Source organism: Pongo abelii, chromosome 1 (assembly GCF_028885655.2).
Source record: "Pongo abelii isolate AG06213 chromosome 1, NHGRI_mPonAbe1-v2.0_pri, whole genome shotgun sequence".
NCBI classification, from domain to species: Eukaryota; Metazoa; Chordata; class Mammalia; order Primates; family Hominidae; genus Pongo; species Pongo abelii.
The window spans coordinates 12361231-12383481 of NC_071985.2; the positions used below are offsets into that span (position 1 = coordinate 12361231).

Here is a 22251-nt window from a genome sequence, read left to right on the forward strand (position 1 = left end):
CACTTGCACTTCACCTTGTACCATTATGTGAGGAGACGGCTTCTTTCCTTAAACCTCATGAACCAACCTCTGTTAGCTTCAAACTTTTCTTCTGCAGCTTCTTCACCTCTGTCAGCCTTCACAAAATTGAAGACGGTTGGAGCTCTCTTCAATTTGTTATTGCTCCAGCAACACCAAACTGCTCTGGGTGAGACTCTGGCTTAAGGGAATATTGTGGCTGGTTTAATCTTCTATCCAGACCACTCAGACTTTCCTCATAACAGCATGGGGCTGTTTTGCTTTCCTATCATTTGTGCGTTCACTGGAGGAGCATTTTAAATTGCCTTTAAGAACTTTACTTTTGCATAAACTATGCTATTTGGTGCAAGAGGCCTAGTTTTCAGCCTATTTCAGTTTTCCGATATGCCTTCCTCACTAAACTTAATCATGTCTAACTTTTGACTTAAAATCGAGGTGTGTGACTCTTCTTTTCACTTAAACACTTAGAGGACTTCAAGGCCATTACAGAGTTATTAACTGGCCTAATTTCAGTATTGTTGTGTCTCAGGGACTATGGAGGCCCGAGGAAAGGGAGAGAGATGGGGAATGGCTGATTAGTGGAGCAGTCAAAACACATATATTTATGGATTAAGTTTGCCATCTTCTGTGGATGTGTTTCATGGTACCCCAAAACAATTAAAATAGTAACACTCATCACTCATCACAGATCATCGTAACAGATAGAATAATAAGGTTTGAAATATTATGAGAATTAGGAAAATGTGACACAGAGATGTGAAATGAGCACATGCTATTGGAAAAATGCCATCAAGACACATGTTCTATGCAGGATTGCCACAAAACTCAAATTTTTACAAAACGTTGTATCTGCAAAGCTCAATAAAGTGAAGTACAATAAAACAAGGTATGCCTGTGTTAATATTAGACATTATAATTGTTTACAACTCAAGTCAAAAAAAATATTGTAAAGTCAGGTGACATATTACGAAGTCCCAGCTTTTGGAACCAAAAGCCCTGAATGTGGCTTGACACTTGCTAGCCATGTGACTATGATGAAATCTCTCCAGTTCTCTAAGCCTAAGTCTTCTCATCTATAAAAGGAGAAATACAATAACAGGCAGGGGAGTAGGATCAAAACCATGAAAAGAAAGGAAGGACGAAAGAAAAGAAAGGAAAGAAACCAAAACAACAACAACAAAAAGGTGACAAAGAAACAAAAAATCAGTGATATAAAAGAACTGTATAAATTGGGAAGTGGTAAACAAATGGTAGGTAATACAGATTCTTGGTGAATACATCCTTAGTTCTATTCAAATCCTCAAATTTGCAATTCTATTGCATCATATCTTCCCCATTTAAAAAATACATTTTCTCTCTAAACAGAACTGTCACTTTTAGCCCTCTTTATTTCTTTTATCCCCACGAAGGAAAAACATCGTTATCATTTGGTGAGATTCACTGCAACAATGATAAAAAGCCAGGAAAGAGAAGGATTAGATACAGGATAGGCTGCTAGACGCACTCACTAGGCTGGGTAATTCCTTCAAGCATACTAGCCTGGTACTGACAGTAAAAGTACACATTATTCCATAAGACAATCTCCAGGGACACTTGTCTACTAGCTGACACCATAAAATTAAACTCACCAATGGAAGAGTCTATGTGTTATCACACACAAGCCAAAGGGGTGTTTGACATGAAGTTTGCACATTTGCTTGTTTTTGTAAAATGAAAGTAACATTTCATCAGAAGGCATTTCTCCAGTTAGACTTACTAGCAAAGATAAGCAAACCCTCAGTGCCGGACATATAGCAACTGGGTTTGCTGCAGGAAAGCCTCAGGCTTAATATGCAGTCTTCACAACTGCCGACATTCAGTTCCAGTAGCACCCTGGAGAAATGCCACAATGTTCCCTGGCTTCTTAAAATGTCTTTACTGGAGAAATAAACATTGCTAGTATAACAATCTCAGCTAAGAATCCACTGATCAAAATAAATAATGATAAAGCACATGACAATGATATCTCAAGAATCACTTTTAGGAAGTTTACCTGCAAGTCACTTTCTTCAATGGTTCTTGTCCCATTATTAAGGCTGAACATGTACCTGGCTATTTAGCCTGAGAAATGGTAAACTTTTTCAAGGAGAAAAGTCAACTAAATCATTTTGGTGTCTCTAGTATAATGCCTGGTATGTAGAAGATGATCTATAAACATTAACTGAAGTGATTGTGATGAATGCAAACAGGAACCAACAACCTCAGGTTTGCAAAGGTAAGCCAATAGCAGAAATGCTTTGTAGACTTCAGGAAGAGAACACCTTATCCAAATATTTATTATATAGGTAAAATTTCATTACAACTATCTATCTTCAATAAATTTATCTCTTTAAAAAATAGTAAGTACATGGATAGAAACAGTATTCCTCGTTTCTAGGACTAGGAGAGAACGCTAAATCTTTAGACAGTAAGTGAGCAGGTAAACAGAAGTGCTTGTGAAGACAGAGGGGAAAAAAAAAATGCCTTCCTGACACTGCTCCTCTGTCTCCAGCCTTCCTGAAAGGTTCTTAGCTGCATTTAATTAGCCTTGAAGGCAGAGATGGATACAAATGTTGACAGCAGGGAGAGAGCTTAGCAGGTAATTGTTACTTGACAGCAAAGAAGAGAACTGAGGAGTACAGGGATAGCTCCAGTCAATTTTCTTCTCTATCTAGAGAAAATAGCACATTGGAAAGAAGTCTATGACTCAAAAGGACTGTTGGCTGGACATGGATATGGGAAAGCATTATTTCCATCAGGCTTTTCATTACAAAGAATATGTTCAAATCTAAGCGAAACATATACTTAGTACAGGTCATCAGCTCTCACACGGAAATGACTTTCTTATGAATATTTATTAATTATAATGAGATATATCAGAAAGGGGTTTTACTTGTATACAGCATTCCAAAATGTAGCTTAATCACCAAGAACACAGGGTCCTGGCTCTTAGCAAAGCCAACTGAGACTTGTACAGAGAAGGCCTTCCTGTAAAACTCTGTTTAGCCAAGGTCTCGTAAGATCTCAGTTCTAAAATCTGAGTTTACTGAAAGGAAAAAGAGGATATGATGAACACCACTGGCCATGGGAAGGAGCCTGATATTCCGGCCATTAGCGCCTCTGTCCCAACATCCAACCCCAGGAATCCTCTGGGCGGTTTCCACCCCACTTGAATAGCTTTTACTATACTTCATGTCCTTTTTGAACACGGATAATTACTAACTTACTTCATTTGAAATGCTGTGTTCACGTAGAAAATTCAAAAACACAGTAAGCAAAAAGAAATAAAAAATAACCTCTAACATCCACTGCCATGCCCTACTCTTCCCACCCATTGAAGAATTATTCTGTTAAAAAGCTTTCATTTTTAAATGGAAAAGGGGTTGAAAGAGGTGAGGTCCTAACTTACCGGAAATTATTGCAGCCAAGGACTACTCCAACTATGTTCTTGCCTATGTCGTGCACGTCGCCTTTAACAGTGGCCAGCACGATGGTGCCCTGGTAAGGGTCCTGGAAAGGAAGCCAAGCAGCTCAGCAAGGCAGGGTTGTTCAGGGAGGAACACCTAGTTTTCCAGAGCCAGGCAGGGGCCAGCACAGAAAGCAATTCAATACAACCAAGAGCACCTCAAAGACAGACCTGGAAACCAAAGCCCAAACAGTTCAAAGGAGGCCCACCTAATGGGCTAGCCCAAGGGGCTTCGGCCAAGATCAGGGGGTCCCATCCTTTCAAAGAACAGTTCATGTTCACACACAAAACAGCCCCACATCTGAAGACCACATCCTTAACTCTGGGTGCGGGGAACCTATTTGACAAATGTTTACTGTTGGCGATCAAGGGAGAGGCAGGGAAGAGGGGAAGGACAGGTTAACTGTATGTGTATGTCCCATCCGAATCTGAAAAACCACAACAGCCCAGGCAGAGGGCACGTGAGCATCTTTCCTCAGCACTATTGTTCTATGCACAGTTAGCATCCCCCACTATTCTCCAAAAAAAGAAAAAAAGCAAAACAAGAAGGATTTTTATAAACTCTGTGTTTGTCTGAGCCATTCACAAACACAGATCAATTTAAAAATTCAGAATCCTAGGGGCCAAAGCTGCCTGAGCTTCACAGGGAGCCAAACAAGGTCAAAAAGCTTAATGATTTACTCTGGTGGTGCAGCCAACAAGAATTAAATTGAATCCAGAAGTGGTGCCAAGGACATCACCAGCAGAGAGACTATTCAGTTCAGAGTTTTCTAAAAACAAGCATGACTCAATTACCTCAAGGGCAGGGACAGACCTTTGCAGTGAGTAGTGCCTGGCACAGTACTTGGCACATCACAGGAGCTTTGTAAATGATCAGTTAATGAAGGCACAAATGAATGAACTGGCTTTGTCTTGAAAACATGGGTTTTGATTGAAAAATTGTATCTATATTAAAAATGTTATAAAGCTACATTCAAAAGAAAGTCCCAGAGTATTCTGATACTTGGTTAAAAAAGGGAGCGAAGTGGGATCATTTCTCTATTTTATCCTCAATGACGAACACAGCCAACCCTGACTGCTTAGGCCCCTACCACCACCTCAAGTCTTCCAGGTCAACTCACTAAAGGCCCATAGGCCTGAACAAAATGACTTGCCTCTTCTTCTACTGTGCCGTTAAGCACTCTGGTTTCTTCTCTTTCTTTTTCCATGAAAGGGATAAGGTGGCCAACAGCCTTCTTCATAACCCGGGCTGACTTTATAACCTGAGAAAAAAAGCATAGGATCAGGTATCTTTCCCAAACCACAGGAACAACTGCTGATGGCCACTTGTGAAATTTGGGCACACATTAGGAATGCATGCTTTGACTTCAGGACAGCTACACTGGAGTCTTTTGACAGTAGGCAGAATAAAGGATAAGCTCCCCAGAGGGAAAGCCAGTGAATAATAAGGTACAGCAGAAGGAAAACAAGGCTAGAAATCAAATATTGCAATTTCTGTCTTCTGAACTTTTGCTTGTTTTTTTTTTTTCTCTGTCTAGGAGGCCCTCTATCTTTTATCCAAGAGTTCTATGTATCCTTCAGGACCAAAGCTTCTCCACCATGAGGTCATTCCCAGCCTTCTCTTCTCAATCCCCAGCCTTAAAACTCACTTAAAATCCAGTCTTACATTTAGGCAAGATGAGGGCCTTTTAGTTTCTCAAATGCCGCACAGCCACCAACCTACATGCTCAACAAGTATGTGTTAATTGATGTGGTTAGTAGCTGCTGTAAATCAAAATAAGAGTTCTGGTTTTACTTTAAACAAACCACTTAATGTACCGTCATTTAAAACAGTAACATTTGTCTCAAAATATGCATCCTTACAGATGAATAGTGCCTGGTCAAATCAAGTCTTAATGTTAGTAACTCTACATTTATCTTGGGTTTTATTTTACTTTTGGAGGGGAGAGATAGGCATTGGGGATAAGAGGTGATACAAAAATTAGAACATAAGGATTATGATAGATTATGATGCTAAGAATTTTCGGATTTCTAACATCCACACCACTCTGAAGATGGATTCTTCCAGACATGACTCCTAAACATATTTAGAGAAGGAATGACTAGCCAATACCATTGAACTCTTGTCCAAATTAAAACCTGAGAAATATATCCCAAATCACCATTTATTAAATGACAAAGAAAATACGCAATTGTGAAAATTTCTCCCCATATTTTGCCAACCTGAGGTAGAAACATTTTTCCAGCTCCAAAAAGATCACCAACAATTTTCATTCCATTCATCAGGGGTCCTTCAATTATATTGAGAGGTCGGGGATATTTTTCTTGGTTTAACCTGGCTTCCTCAGTATCCTCAACAATATGTTTTTCAATGCCCTAAAAAAGACAAAAAAAAAAAGAAAGAAAAAAAATCACCTAAAAAACTGCCTTACCTCCACAGAGCTATCATGAAAATGCTTAACAGCACAGGTTCCAGAATCAGAGTGCATGGATTCAATCTGGCTTCCTATCACTAATTTCGGCAATTCAATAAGCCTCAGTTTCCTCAATTACAATATTACAATAGTATCTCATATGTTTATTTTGAGGATTGAGATAAAGTGCTTAGCTGGCTTTATTGATACAAACAAAGTAAATACCTCATACACTTCCAAAACAGAATGTTGTATGCAGTAAATACATACAATTTTATATGCCAATTAAAAAATGCTTTAAAATACACCTCAGTAAAATGTGCTAATAAAGAAGGACTAATAAGTTCAAATGCATCATAAAATACATTTTGTATCTTAGTGTTTTACCAGATTATACATTAATAAATACCTGTGGGGAAATCAGTAAGTTTTCTCACTGTAATGCGGTAGGGCTGGGGAGAAATGACACTGGATGGGGCCCTTAAATGAAGTTCAAATCCATGAAGCCTCCATTGACTTATCCACCCTTCAATGACAAGCCCCACTCCTCCAAGGTCCCCAGTTCAATGATCCTTGGATTGGCCAACTAGCTCCACAAACTGAAATATGTGAATCTCAAAAGGTGCAAGAGTTAAATGTTAAACCCCAGAGCCAAAACAAAAAACAAACAAAAAAAAGAACAAAACTGAGATTCTCCAGACTCACACATGAGGAAACTGAAGCCAAGAGATTATTGATCTTGCCTAAAACCTAAAATTCCAACTATGAAACTGACTTGCTGACCAACTGACCAGCAACTTGGTCCAAGGGCGGATTCGCAGCCTCGGCACTACTAACACTTGGGAGGGAATATTCTTTGTGGTTTGGGGCTGTCCTGGGCACCGCAGGATGTTTAGCAGCATCCCTGGCCATAAAATGCCAGTAATACCTCCCATGCACAGTTATGACAATCAAAAATGTCTCTGAACACTGTCAAATGTGCTATGATGGGGGGGGGGCAGCTGGGGGACAGCAAGAGGGACCTCCCCAGGTTGAGAATCAGTGGTCTAGGCATCTCTTTCTCCAGCTACTGTCACACCGCCCACAACAGGATCAGTCAGCCACGATGAGCCTCCAGCCCTCCAGTTCAGGCTCCTGTAACTCACCTTCACAAGGGCATACTCAAGGCGTTCTTCGACAGAGCCATTTCTCCACTCATCAGTCTGAATGACTTTCTTCCCTCCTGTGCCTTGAGTCTGAATTGAAATTGAAACCAAGAAATGGATACAACTCGTCACTAATCAAACTGTTTGATGGCAAAACAAACAAACAAACAAAAAAAACCTGTGCCTTATTCTTCTTTTACTTTTCCAGCCCCTAGTAGACTGTCCAGCATAAAAGAAGATACCAATGAGTGTTTGAGAGAAGGAGAGGGAAAAATGAGAAATCTTTTAGGGTTTGAACTGTTAGTGTAGAGACAGAATAAAGTTCCATTCTTTCCTTTCCCTCTTTTCTAAAAATAACAACTCAAGACAAAATTTCCAGGACAGTAAGAGAAGCTATACTCCAAACCCGATGAGCCTTCAAAGCTCTCAACAAGGATCACCAGTACCCACAAACAGATGCAAGGAGGCCATAATGAAGCTAAGTCAGACATCAAAGGTGGGCACACTAGGAGGTCTACGACACAGACTATGCTCTCAAGGGCTCTGCCACTGTTATGGTTTGAAGGTGCCCTCCAAAAGTTGTGTTGGAAACCTAATCCCTCTGCCCCCATGAATGCATTAGCTGGATTAATGTTGCTACCATGGAAGCAGGTTTGCTCTCTCTCTGGCTCTCTTGCTCTTGCCCTCTTGACATGAGATGTCCTCTGCCATGTTATGACACAGCAAGAAGGCCCTCACCAGGGGCCAAGGCCATACTCTTGGATTTTCCAGCTGCCAAAACTGTGAGCTAAATAAACTTCTTTATAAATTACCCAGTCTTTGGTATTCCGTTAGAGCAAAAGAAAACAGAGTAAGACAGCCATGTCATAAGAGAGGTAGAAAATATGTAAAGAAAGAGTATATGTCAAGGGCTGAATGAGTACATAATACAGACTAGGTACGTAGGAATTTTGACGAAGGAATGGTTATCGTAAGCTAAGGTGGTAAAGAAAGGTTTCAAAGAAGCTGAATGATGAGAAGGGGCAGATTCAGCAAAGGAACAAAAGCGCAATGATCATGGCACACATGATAAATTGCATTACTTTATTGTTTTCTCCACCTCAACTGGCAGTACCAGCTGCCAAACTGGAAACCTAAGTATTACCTTTGAATCTCCATTCACTACTCAAGTTCAATCAATCACCTCATCCTAATGATTACACCTCAATACTTTTTCTCTCCACCCTGCTTCCATTTTCACAGCCCAAGAACTAAGTGGTCTCCACAGCCCAGAATCATTCTGGTCTCTGATTCATCTTCCACACTGTAGCCAAAAGGATGCTTCCAAAATGCAAATCTGATCCAACTGCCCCCTGTGAAAAAAATCTCTGCGTAAGTTTCCTATTGCTTTCATGACATGGTACCGATTCCTTACCATGCCATCCAATGCCCTGATGAAATGGTTTGGCTGTGACCCGACCCAAATCTCATCTAGAATTGTAGCTCCCACAATTCCCACATATCGTGGGAGGGACCCAGTGGGAGGTAACTGAATCATGGAGACGGGTCTTTCTTGTGCTGTTCCTGTGATAGTGAATAAGTCTCACAAGATCTAATGGTTTTATAAAGGGGAGTTTCCCTGCACAAGTTCTCTCTCTTATCTGCTGTCATGTAAGACGTGCTTTTCGCCTTCTATTATGATTGTGAGGCCTCCCCAGCCACGTGGAACTGTGAGTCCATTAAACCTCCTTTTCTTCATAAATTACCCAGTCTCGGGTATGTCTTTATCAGCAGCATGAGAAGGGACTAGTACACCTGATCTGGCTTTCTCGTACAGCTTCCTCTTCTGCCATTCCCGACAAGCTTCAGCTTGTCCAGAACACTTCTGTTCCTTATGCTCCCCATCATCTCTTCACCACCAGGCCTTCACATTTGTTCATATGGCATACATTTATGCAGTACCTATGACCATGCCAGACTCTGGCTAGATGCAAGTATCTATCCCTTGGCAGGGACCACCAGCACTGCACTCTACCCCCAAACCTTGGCCTGGCCACCTCCTTTATTTCTCTCAAGTCTCACCTGACCTATCATTTCCCCTGGGAAGCTTTCCCTGACCACCTCTAGTTTGGGATCAGAATCTCCTTCAGGCTTCTCCTAGCATCCTGCACTTCCCCTCTCACAGCACTTGCTGCGCTGGGTGACAATCACCTCTATACATTTTTGCATGTGTCACTGAGCTGTAGGCTCTCAGAGGGTAGGGGTACATCTCTCTTACTAGTTAGATCCTCTAAGTTCAGTCAAATGAATGGCACAAAGCGACACTTTAGTAAATATTAGCTGGATGAATTAATGCTACACAAAGACTGATTTTGCTGGAGTAATGTTTGTCCAGGGTGGTAGAGGCCAAGACACAGAGGGCCAAAAATCCATGCTGTGGAGTTTAAATTTAACCTTCCAGGCAATTGCATGGGCAGAAGGGGGAAACATTATTCAAAGTTCTAAAGCTGCAGATTAACACTCAAAGTCACATTTTTAAGGGAATCACAAAATGGGGAGAATATTTTAATAGTCCTTGATGAAGGCCTGGACTCAGTAGTGGTAACAGGAGGAAAGGAAAGGACAAATATAAAGGTATTAATAGACAATAACTAAGAAGGAGAGGAGGGAGAAATGCAAATCAAAAGCACAATGAGATACCATCTCACGCCAGTTAGAATGGCGATCATTAAAAAGTCAGGAAACAACAGATGCTGGAGAGGATGTGGAGAAATAGGAATGCTTTTACACTGCTGATGGGAGTGTAAATTATTTCGACCATTGTGGAAGGCAGTGCAGCGATTCCTCAAGGATCTAGAACCAGAAATACCATTTGACCCAATAATCCCCATTACTGGGTATATACCCAAAGGATTATAAATCGTTCTACTATAAAGATACATGCACACGTATGTTTATTGCGGCACTGTTCACAGTAGCAAAGACTTGAAACCAACCCAAATACCCATCAATGATAAACTGGATAAAGGAAATGTGGCACAGATATACCATGGAATACTATGAAGCCATAAAAAAGGATGAGTTCATGCCCTTTGCAGGGACGTGGATGAAGCTGGGAACCATCATACTCAACAAACTAACACAGGAACAGAAAACCAAACACCGCATGTTCTCACTCATAAGTGGGAGTTGAACAATGAGAACACATGGACACAGGGAGGGGAACATCACACACCGGGGCCTGTCAGGGGTTGGGCAGCTAGGGAAGGGAGAGCATTAGGAGAAATACCTAATATAGATGATGGGTTGATGGTGCAGCAAACCACCATAGCACGTGTATACCTGTGTAACAAACCTGCACATTCTGCATGTGTATCCCAGAACTTAAAGTATAATTTTAAAAAAGAAGAAGAAGAAGAAGGAGAGGAGGAAGGAATTGAGGAGAACTCCAAGATTTAGGGCCAAAGTGGTAACTGGAATAATAACAACACAAGGACTCTCATATGTTGAAAAACCTGAACGAGATAGTAATAAAAAAGAAAAAGTCCCTCTGATGTTCACAGTCCCATCACTTGATACCTATAAACACCATTTGTTCTATTAGCCACACAATCAGACAATTGCTACCTGGGGGATGGAGTTTTGCTGTGTAAAAACAGGGCGGTGTGTTCCAAACACTCTTGAAAAAAGGAACTGGTGTGTTCACAGAAAAATACCACAATGTGCCAGACTTATGGGGTGGGAAGGGGGCAAAAAACATATGATTATGGACAGAGGCAAAAGAGGATACAAACAGCAATAAAGAATTCACTGAAGTGTTGGAGGTTGCGATGTCTAAAAACTATCCCACCTGATAGCTATGTTCCAAACCTGATGAATTTGACTCAGGAAAGCAATACTTAAAATGAAACAGTACAGTTAAAAGCAGTTATTTCAGAAATACACAATGGCATGCTGAGGCCCATCTCACTATTCATGTAGTTATTCAATAGGGAGTTCTCCATGATATACATACAAGGTGCTACGTAGTTTTCACACACTAAGGAAGACCAGACCCACGCACACTGTGGAAGCTTACATAGAAAGCTATGAAGCAAACTGACCAAGCAATTATCATGTCCATCTGGCTACTCCCTGTATCTGTACGTGTACAAAGCTAATGAGAAAAACTACTTCTTCCCACTCTAGAGTTGCTTCTGCCTCACAGGGGCCTCATGGTTGTGCAGGTTATCAAAGGGAGTAAACTGCTGCAGAGAAAGCCAACGAAGAATGTGAGCTCAAATAGTGAAGGGAGGGATCAAGGCCAAATCAAAGAACAGAAAATTTTCCCAGAAAGTATCAAGAATATTCTCAAGCTCCGGGTCATTCCACAGCCATCCTATCCAGAGCGGCAATCCTTCCACTCCATAGGAGGCCTGGCCTCCATTAGGGTACCATTTAAGAAAGATCCTCCATGTAAATTACATGGTATCTGGAAATTTTTATTATCAAAAATAATTTACTTACCACAGGTCAGTCTGAACTAAATTAGGAAAATTATTTTTCAAAGAAATCCCATTCCTCCCCAAATGTGAGATTAGAGAGCCTTGAAGATCAGAGGCTATACTCTTCCCACTAGTTTCAATAATATATCAAACAGGAATCTGGGTGCAGACTTCTTCATTTGCAATAACCGAAAGAGATCATTCTCTTATAAAAGAGAAAAAAATCCCTTGACTCTTATTTGCTTCATAATATTCCTGCTCTTCATGCTCCATTTGCACTCAGTGCATCCTAAGGAATTGCTACAGAGCTGGCGACTCCCAGGAGTTATTAGAGGATACCTGTTTTGGTTATTAATTCCCTTAATGGCAACAGAAGTCACCTTGAAGGCAGAAAGCCTCCCTGACAGAGAGGTCAGTGGCTTATAAGAAGCCCTCGTGGTTACATTAAGAATGAGGAAATTCTTCTATGATGAATTGTTAAAGTCTTGCAATTGCTATTAAGATTTCCCTCACTTTGACAGTGCCTCCAGGAGCAAAACCTCTTGGCAGCTCAGCATGACATACAGAAATGAAAGCTAGCAAACAAATGCTAAAAGTGAGTACAGACCAAAAGAATGTCTAGCACAAAATACAATGCCAAAAAAACCTTAAATGGGGAACGGTCTTACAAATAAGGAGACCCTTTCCTAAGTGAGAGGGCTTCCTCCTCTGGATAGATCAGGGAAAAGATAAAAACACAGCATTTCATGGGTTAATTAAGAACTGTCTAGTATGACTTCATGGTAATAGAGGCTACGATGCCCCTTTGGCCTTCAACAGAACTCTTTGACAGTTATTAACGAAGGGCCCCCTACTAGGTAGAAGATAGATCATCACTCAAAACTGAATAGTGTTTAATGCCCATGTCTCAATGTTCAAAGAGTAAGACAGGGCTAAGCACTCTATGTGAACAGAAATGGTCAATAGGAAAAAAATTAAAAATCTGTGGAATGTTTCTTAAGTAATGTGCTGAGAAGTAGAACTTGATTGTATCTGCCACAACCAAATGAAACATTCTGTCCTGGGTCCACAGGAGAAACCAGAAATGTTTCTAAGGAACTGAGAGGAGGGTCATGTGAGCGTTGGCACAGTGTCTGAACTCCTTTCAGCTTTGTTGAGCCTAAGGCTTCCATAAGCAATTTCAGAAATCTAAATCTTACTACCAGTAAGGCTGATAAAACAAGGATGTGGTTAATCTCATAGTGTCCTATCCTTCTTCCAGAGCATTTTATTACTCTTCTGTGGAAGAGGGAAAGTTGGCAGTTCTATCAGAGCTAAATTCAGATTCTAACATGGAAAATATTAACAAAGTTGGCAAGAGACACAAAAGCATCCTACTAGTTTCTCAACATGCTTTGTGGGAAAAATATCTTCCTTTGCCATCATTCTCTTAAACAGATTAAAATGCAAGTTCTTTTGAGGTAAAGATCTCAACTTTCCTTAAACTGAATTCTAAGAAGAAGCATCTACAATGGATATTTCATGTGCCTAGGATTGTGCCTAACATATAAATGAGAAACAAGCTGGTGTTTGAATTAGCTATAATTATACTCATTTTTTACAGATCAAATGTGCACAGACCTCAAGCCTTGAACTGCAGAACTTTGCCACAGATGGACTAGATCCTAACATAAACAGGTATAAAAACCAAAACATGTAACAGTGGGGACCATGTAACACTAACATAGCCATACAAGAAAATCCAGAACAGCTATTTTAAATAATGAGGTAGAAAAATACCAAGTAAAATGGAAATATGTTCCCAGTACACTGCTAAGAAAAAAATATTACCATAAAAGCATCTAGAGTATAGTTCTATTTTTGTAAAAAATGTGCGTATATGTACCTATGCATGCATATTCATTTTGCAAAAAGAAAAAAAAAACTCCCGTTACTTAAAGGTTATAACAAAATCTCAAGTGTTTAACTTTGGGTGGTAGGTAGGATTACAAGCGATTTTTATTTTCTTTCTTTGCTTACCAGAATTTCATAAATTTTCTAGAACTAATGTGTTACTTGGTACAAGAAAAATAAATTTTACATTTTAAAATAAATTTAAAGAAACCTAAGTTCAGAATATGGAAGCAGCCTAGGCATGGTCTGTTTACCCTTCCTTGCCCTAGCTACACCACTATCTCTGCAACCCTCTGTAGAAATCTTCAGTGATCCAAATATATGATTCGATATTTGCTTCTATTCCACAATGAAGGTCTACTAACTGTAGGTGAGTAATACATTCAAAGATAGGAAAAATCCATCCATTACAACACTTGTCTCTCTACCTGGGCATAACGTAAGAGCTTCTCAGTGGCCTCAGGGTCTTTATTCCAGATGAGATCTTCACAGAGCTGCAGAAGTTCCTTATGGATATCATCATACACAGGGAGGTTTCCAGCATTCACTATCCCCATGTCCATGCCAGACTAAGGGCAATACAAATAAAAATGAGAATTTACAGTGATACCCTAAGTCAGCGATCAGCAAACTTTTCTCTGTAAAGGGCCAGATAGAAACTACTTTAGGCCATAGCCTCTGTCACAGCTACTCAACTTTGCAATTACAGCATAAAAGCAGCCACAGACAAGATACAAGTGAATGGGTGTGGCTCTATCCCAGTAAAATCTTATTTATAGAAACTGGCAGCAGGCCAGACTTAGCCTGCATGCCACACTTTGAAAACCCCTGCCCCAAGTAAAAACTCGTTTCCACAGGGCTAAGAGTTCTTCTACCATACCTTGATTGCATGGTAAAGGAAAACCCCATGCATTGCTTCTCGAATGGCTTCCATTCCTCGGAAGGAGAAGGACAAGTTGGAAAGACCTCCACTTATTCTGGCTCCAGGTAATGTTTCCTGGCAAAAATTTTAAAATATGAAAAGATTCTCCTTTTTTGCCAAAAACAGCAATCACATCTCTTAAGCTTTATATAGGAGTGGAAAGGAAAAAAAAAACAAAAAACATCCGAAGTTCAAAGTAATTCAGAGCTTCTTGTTACTAGACATAGACCAAAGCTTGCCGTATTATGGTATCACAAAGGCGCTGCTTCATAAGTAGTTTTTCCTACTAGACTCCAATCTCCCTAAGGAGAACATGGGCTTACACACACACACACACACACACACACACACACACACACACACACAGAAAGACAAAGAGGAATTCCTTATTCATTGAAAGTACAAATTACTAGAAGGCTTCCATAGCCTAAATGAACAGACTCCCTAGTTCACTATAAACTTGACCAACTATAAAAGGACAAAAGGAAACTGAAGTTCCAACCATACCGATGACAGTATCAAGTATCATCAGGCTTGTGGAATAACAGGAACTCTCACTTACTATTATTGGCTCAAGAATCTAGGGAGACAGTTTGTCATTATCTACTACTATGAGCCAACCATTCCACTTCTGGGTATATGCTACAGAGAAGTTCAGGCACGTATGTCTAAGATACATATGTAAGAATCCTCAGAGCAGCATTGTTCATAATGTCCAAAAGCTGGAAACAAACTAGATGTCCATCAACAATAGAACAGTTAATTGTGGTATAGTTATGCCATAGAATATTATACATTAATAAAAATGAACAAACAGCTACAGCCACACAGATAAATCTTTAGAATGAAGTTGAGTAAGAAAAAAAAAGCATAAAAACATTATGATTCTATTTTTATTAGGCTCAAAAGCAGGCAAAACCAAACTGTATCTTTCAGATATTCAGTCAATTCTTATTATTTTATGGTAGTTACGTTCTTTAAAGTCACTGCAAACACTGAATTAGGGAATACCAGAGCATTGCTCCTAGGAGAAATACAGGGTTAGGTTCCTATGAGCCTCTGATCACATTTTTGTCAACCAATCAATACATAACCTTGTTTTGTGTATTCATGTTAAGATGCTTTATCTAATATTTACTGTCGATTCATTAAGACTGAATTCACAGCCAATGGCACTATAATTCATGTCTGAACAAAGCTTGTCTAACACACATATTTCCTCCATAAGGCACATCACAGCCTTCTTGCGCTTAGAACACTAGACAGCACTAGTATGGGGCCATTTTAAAAAGTGACCTCACCAACAGAACACATAAAAATGTGAAAAACATGGCATTAGACTGCAAAAAGGACATCTGTGTACAGGATGAGAGCTGAAATAAGAAGGTAGGTCACTGCCATGTTTGCCCTCTTTGGGAATAATATGGGTTGGGCCACTCAAATTTTCCACCACTCTGCATATGGGTATGTCTGAATAACTGCAGAAGTGACGTGAGTATTGATTTTGGGGTCACAAATAAATTTCAGTAAGTACATGAATTTGCAAATACAAAATCCATGGATGATGCAAATCAAATCTACATATATAAGCAATAAATTTATGAAGAAAAGCAACAGAGTAGCATCATAAAACTCAGGACGATAGCTACTTTATAAAACTGAGAATGAGGTGTAACTGGAAAAGGAGAGACAGATGGGGGCGCTAGCTATGCTCTATTCTGGGACCTAAGTGAAGGCTCTTATATGCTTCATAATTAATTATTTATTAGGCTCTGTGGTTTTTTTGTTTCGTTTCATTTTGTTCAAGACAGGGCCTCACTCTGTCACCCAGGCTAGAGTGCAGTGGCGTGATCCCAGCTCACTGCAGCCTCCCTCCTGGGTTCAAGGGAATTCATCAGGCTCTGTTATATTCTCCAGTCTGTTTGTTACACAAGTTAAAACTCTACTAAAGAAAAAAAATAAGGTCTCCTACATTTCAGAAAAACAATTTACTAACTAAGAATGTTAACATTTCAGTCAATAAATATATAAGTCAGCTCTAACCATTCATTAGACCCATGGGACGAATTTGAGCCATGACTTGGGAGAGAACATGCCTACACTTACTTTAATGACTTTCGTTGCATGGATAAAATTAATGGCATACAAGTTGTGTTCTTCCATTCCAGTCCCAATGGTTAGGATATTAGGGTCAAAAATGATGTCATTTGGATTAAAGCCCAGTTTTTTCACAAGTAGATGGTAGGCCCGGGTGCACACTCTGATTTTTGTGTCTGTTTCTGTTGCCTAGGGGAAAGAGCAAAAGATGTAGTTTGAAATAGAAAAATTAAGTTATCTATTAAAATATTAATATTAAATACCTGTTATTTTATTTTAATAAAATATTAATATTAAAATACTAAGTGTTATCTATTAGAGCACATTTCACTCACTGAAAACACTCAAGTGTCAATGCTTGGATTTCACAGAAATCTAAATGCCAAGCAGCTTCCGATCACTTATCAAATTATCTCAGAGGAGAGACTGGTTTAAAGATCTCTTTGTGCTTTCACAAACACAGCAGCTATACTCTTTCTGCAAAAAATCAAATCTTATACATATACACACATATGGTATATTATGAAAAAGCTTCTAAAAATACATGCATATGATAAAAAATCAAATACTACTAAAGAAGAGATTAACATGTTTTCCTCTCTTGACCTGCCAGCAGTGTCACAACCTATCACCCAGGAAACACTGCCATTGCTTTCTCAGATCTTCTTGAAAAAACATTCTAAGCATATTCAAGGATATGCATTTATTCCTCACCTTCACCCATTATAACACTGGCCTAACATGTGTCTTAAGTCATAAATACAAATTAGTCTTTACCTTCAAAATAATGTCCCTAAAAGGCAAAACACTGACTCCGGCAAGGCTCATCCCCCAGCTGCTTCCCATCAGCCTCAGAATCTCAGCCTACATCTCCAATCTCATCTCCTACCATTTGCCCTCTCCTCTACTCCGCACCCCCTACATTGCTCCTTTAATGTTTCTGAAACCCGCCAAGCTTGTTCCTCCCTCAGCAACTTTCATTTATTGCTGCCACTACCCAGAACACACCGTGACATGGCTTCATGCTTCATAGAACTAAGGCTTCTGCCCAAGTGCCCTCTTTTCAGAGCCTACCTTAAATCACCCTCTCTAAACCAGCCACTTCCATCCCCACCTCCTCCATTCTTCTTCAGAGTATTTCTTTCCAGAAATTGTATTATTTTGGCAACATCTGTAGTATTTTTGGTTGTTTTATTACTTATTAATTGGTAAACTCCTCTCCCCTAGCTAGAATGCCAGTCTCGCTGTATCCCCAGTGCCCAGAGCAGTGCCTGTCAAAATATGTGCTCAACATTATGTATGAATGCTGCTTTTACTCAAAGCATTTCTGAACTTTGTCATGGAAACTGTCTTCAGATCAAATTTACAACCTCAACACAGGGTATTCACCAAATTATATCCTGAATGATTTCTGGTTGTATGAAAAATCAAATCTACTCTTAAAAAATGATTACTTGCTATCACTTCAGTGATAAGAAAAAATAAGTCACAATTCTGAAGGTCAATTCTCAATGAATGTGAAAAATGTTTTTGAAAAAATGGCCAACCCTACTGCAATCGGTATTGCAGACTTCTGTGGAGATGAGGGGGTAGGGACACTGACATAGGTCAAGTGCATCTAGTGAGGCCCTAGACAACAGAAATGAGGAGTAGGGGAATTATGAAAAGAACTCACTCTTAGATCTAGTCTTTTGATCACTTACTACTTTGGTATTCTTTTTCAACTGTTTTCTTTGGTCTCTTTAATCGTTCTCTGCAGCTGGTGGGGTAAGACTTCACCTCTACTTGGGAGGGAAGGGCCTCCAGGACTTAGCAGACAAAACGGCCCAGGGAAAGGGAGACAGGAAGTGGTCTTTGTGGCCTCACTGCACCCAGGCTTTAGGGAAGGTGGCGAGCTTTCGTCTTCCTTAATGGAATTTTCTCAATGCTTACTTCCTCTGCCTTCAGTTAGAGTGAAAAGGTTAAGGTTGAGACTGAGACGTGCGTCCGAAAAAACTAGTCAGAAACAGCCAATTTGAGGCTGCCTTTAGTCTTGAACTTTTAAAGTTCACCCTTCACCAGACAGCCCAATAGAGTTCTAGGCTCTAGGTTCATGGCTCAGCTAAGCTCACTAAGAGAGAAGGCACAGGGGCGACCAATGCTACTAGTATTACTGAGTAACCTAGTCTGGTTGGGAGATGAAGAAGTCAAGGTCCTGGTCATTTCTCTCCTGAGCCATGAATATTATCTGGCCAAGCAGGGCAGGTTGAAGTGAACAGTATGTTACCCACAGGAGAGTTGGGTATAGGGCCCAGCTGTGTACCAAAGACAGCCCTGCTTGTGGGACAAGCAGGTGCATCCCCACAGGACAGGAATTCATTTCTAGAACCAAAACAGAGTCATCAACTCTAACCTCCCGAAGGATGAAGCCCTTGTCAAATTGTTCTCATGGCGTCTAGCACAGTATCTGTGCCACATTAACAGATACTCAACCTGTCACTCGATTAAACAATGACTCTCAGAGTGAACACGGCGTTGGTGTACAGTCCTTTGTCAGGAGCAGGTCATATCTCATACCATGTAAGGTTCACCAAGCTTCTGTCTTACTCCTCACCAGGGCTGTGGGACAGACATGCTAATAAAGCCTCAATCGTGCTTGTGGATTTCACAGATCCAGAATAGAAGTTCAGTAAAACAACAGAATGGGAGCTTTACTCCATCAGGAAGGGCTTTCAACCCTGGTTGCACATTACAATAACCTGGAGGGATTTCTGTTTGCTTGTTTTTTATAATAGTAACACCTCACCCTGAACCAGTTAAATCAGAATCCGAAGATGGGGCCTCAGCAAGTGTTTTGTAAAAGCCCCTTAGTGATGCTAATATAAAGCCAGGTGAGAACCACCAACAGGTGAGATGTGGCACCTTCTTCAGTTGGAGTAGAAGAAAAACTCAGTGAGACTCTAAGCAGCAAGAAGGAAGGAACAAATGCCATTTATAGCTTTATCAAACAGGTTTACTCTTAAGCCACAGAGAAGCTAGACTGTGACCAGTGAGTAGAAGGCTTTACTTAAGAAGTTCATGGCTCAGATTCTGCTAAAATATCACACACTCAGGGAGTAATGCAATAAAACAATTTCCGATTTAGTCATCAAGGCAGATACTGTGAGGAAGAGAAGGACAATGTGTAGAAGACACCTAGATTCTTTAAGTAGTCTGACAAGGAGCAGAGATGGAACAGGGCTAACTTCAGAGGTGAGTTAAAGTTTTAAAATCAAACTGAAGTAGTTGAAGATGGGCAAGAGAACCCTGGAGGAAGCAGAGACCCATCCTGGGGCTATAGTTAAAAAAAGAAGTGGCCCGGCCCAGTACAATGGCTCACATCTGTAATCCCAGCACTTTGGGAGGCTGAGGCAGGTGGATCACCTAAGGTCAGGAGTTCGAGAACAGCCTGGCCAACACGGTGAAAACCCATCTCTACTAAAAATACAAAAATTAGCCAGTTGTGGTGGCACACGCCTGTAGTCCCAGCTACTTGGGAGGCTGAGTCAGAAGAATTGCTTGAACCCGGGAAGCGGAGGTTGCAGTGAGCTGAGATCGCATGACTGCACTTCAGCCTGGACGACAGAGTGAGACTTGATCTCAAAAAAAAAAAAAAACAGAAGTGATGGAAATGGATGTTTGTGCCTTTCAAGAGAGACACTGACAAGTAGGAAGGGAAACACTGAAGAAAAGGAAGTTTCCAAGGGAAAAAATCTAAAAATCAATACCAAAGGGAAAAAATTTACCAAACAAAAAATAAGCCAATTACAATAAAAACAACAAACAAAACACATAGGAAAGATCTAGAGATTTCCTATTCAGGGATAATTACAAAACTCCATTGAATGAGTAATTGGAAAGACATGCCATGTTCCTCAGTGACAAATCTAAACATTGGCAAGATACCAATTCCTTGTTATTTTCCAGGTTAAGATTAATTAGATATTAATCAAGATCCAATGGTTCTCCATAATTAGAAATTTATTTTCAAATCATTTTAAAACAAGAAAATGAAAAAAAACAGGAAAATGTGTTGCATATATTGATTATTCTTTTATATAGTTTACACATATGCAAACAAAAAACTAATATAGACTATTCTGCTACTGTGTGATAATTATATTTCTAAGATACTTCACATTATCAAAAATTGTCATACAAAAAAGTCATTTTTGTGAACCTATGGATTACATGAAAAAAATTAAAAATCATTTCATTTAGAAAAAGAGAACTAAATCTAGAGTCAGTATACTTGTCCCATAGAAATTTCAATAATAAAGGTGTCCTGTATCTTGTTATGTAGAGTTAAGAATAACAGTTGGTCAAAACTATTAGCAACAACAAAAAACATAGAAATGCTTTCTTGTTGCCTTTCAATCCAGAAGTCTCAGGCCCAGACTCCTGTCATATCTGGTCTTGACCTTGCAGCTGTGTTTGCAACATGGATCACAGACATTAAGCAAAGACTCCAACACAGCAGCCAGATATTGAAACAAAGCTGGTGTGCCTTGCTTAGTCACAACAGTAGTTTCCCATTTGAGGGAGTTGTTTTTTTCCCCTATAATCAGTGGTGTCAATCCAAGCAAAGCAAATCCTGGTTCTTAACTCATTGCTATATCCAATGACATTATGAGAACTCAATCAACAGAAAATATGCCTTTATATAAAAATACCTGTATTGCTGGCTTCTCAACTTTGAAAGTATACACGATTTTTGCTTTGCTTTTTATAATTTTCAATATTTATGACAATTTGACAGTGAGCATACATGCTGCTCCATAATCTGCATAATATTTAAATACTCTGGAGAACAGTCCAGTAAAATTATGTTACCTAAGTTATCTATTTCTCTTCATTTGGGCACTTGTTATATTTTCAATAATGTTGGTGTAAAATCTTGGCATATACAGTATCCTTATGCTGTTGAATTATTTTGTTGGACTAATTTCCCAGAAATAAGATTATGAACTCAAGGAGTATAAACAATTTTTTGTCTCTTGACAGGCATTATATTCTCTTTCAAAAGGACTGTAGTTTATACTACACTCTGCAACAAATGAGGCTTCAGTTTTATCACTGCTGTATCTACATAGACCTTGACCATTTTTAACTTTACTAATTTAGTAGGGATAAAACATCACCTTAAGGCTGCTCTAGTTTGTATATCTTTCATAACTAGCAAGTTAATTATTTTTTCCTACATTTGCTTTTAATTTGTGGTCACAGTTAAGTCTAAATTGGGAAAACCTATCCTTAGACAAGACCAAGCACTAAGCAGTACCAATAAACAAAGCACAGAGTAAACACAGGATTTGGAAACATACACCAGTCTTCAAATGAAGACCAAAGGTAAAAACTTGGTTCCACCATGTCCTAGATGTGACATTGGTCCACTGCAAAATACGATGGCCGCCACCTCGGTGGTTACTCTGAAGACTAAATGAAATAACCTCTGCTGGTGGTTTTCAACCAAAAGACACATGAGAATCACCTCTAAGGCTTTCAAATGTCTAAAGCCAGGCCTCATCCCAGACCAAATGAGTCAAAACTCAAGGGCTGAAGTCCAGGGGTGTGTATGTTGTTTCAAAAGCTCCAGCAGTGACTGCCTTCCCTGTCAGAGTGAGTCTGCTTTGCACTCCTGGTTTAGCACCACAGACACCTAAGGCACAACATTCCATTCTCACTCTGAGTTGACCTTGCTTCCAACTTCACCGAGAAAACAGAAGCAATTATAGACTCCCGCCAGCACATCAACCAGCATGCCTGCAGATCTGCACTCTTTAGTCTGCCTTCTCTT

General features: G+C 39.8%; 1 protein-coding gene across 5 annotated transcripts in view; it reads right to left on the reverse strand.

Moving 5' to 3' along the window:
- The window catches only part of MTR (5-methyltetrahydrofolate-homocysteine methyltransferase), a 106948-nt gene that overhangs the window by 34650 nt on the left and 50047 nt on the right, over positions 1-22251 (reverse strand). For all 5 annotated transcript variants that reach the window (XM_024232989.3, XM_054527936.2, XM_054527968.2 and 2 more), the window contains 7 exon segments: positions 16446-16625; positions 14298-14414; positions 13846-13986; positions 7062-7151; positions 5726-5878; positions 4657-4764; positions 3446-3546 (listed from right to left, as the gene is read on the reverse strand). In XM_024232989.3, the coding sequence (XP_024088757.1) occupies positions 3446-3546; positions 4657-4764; positions 5726-5878; positions 7062-7151; positions 13846-13986; positions 14298-14414; positions 16446-16625 (890 nt within the window).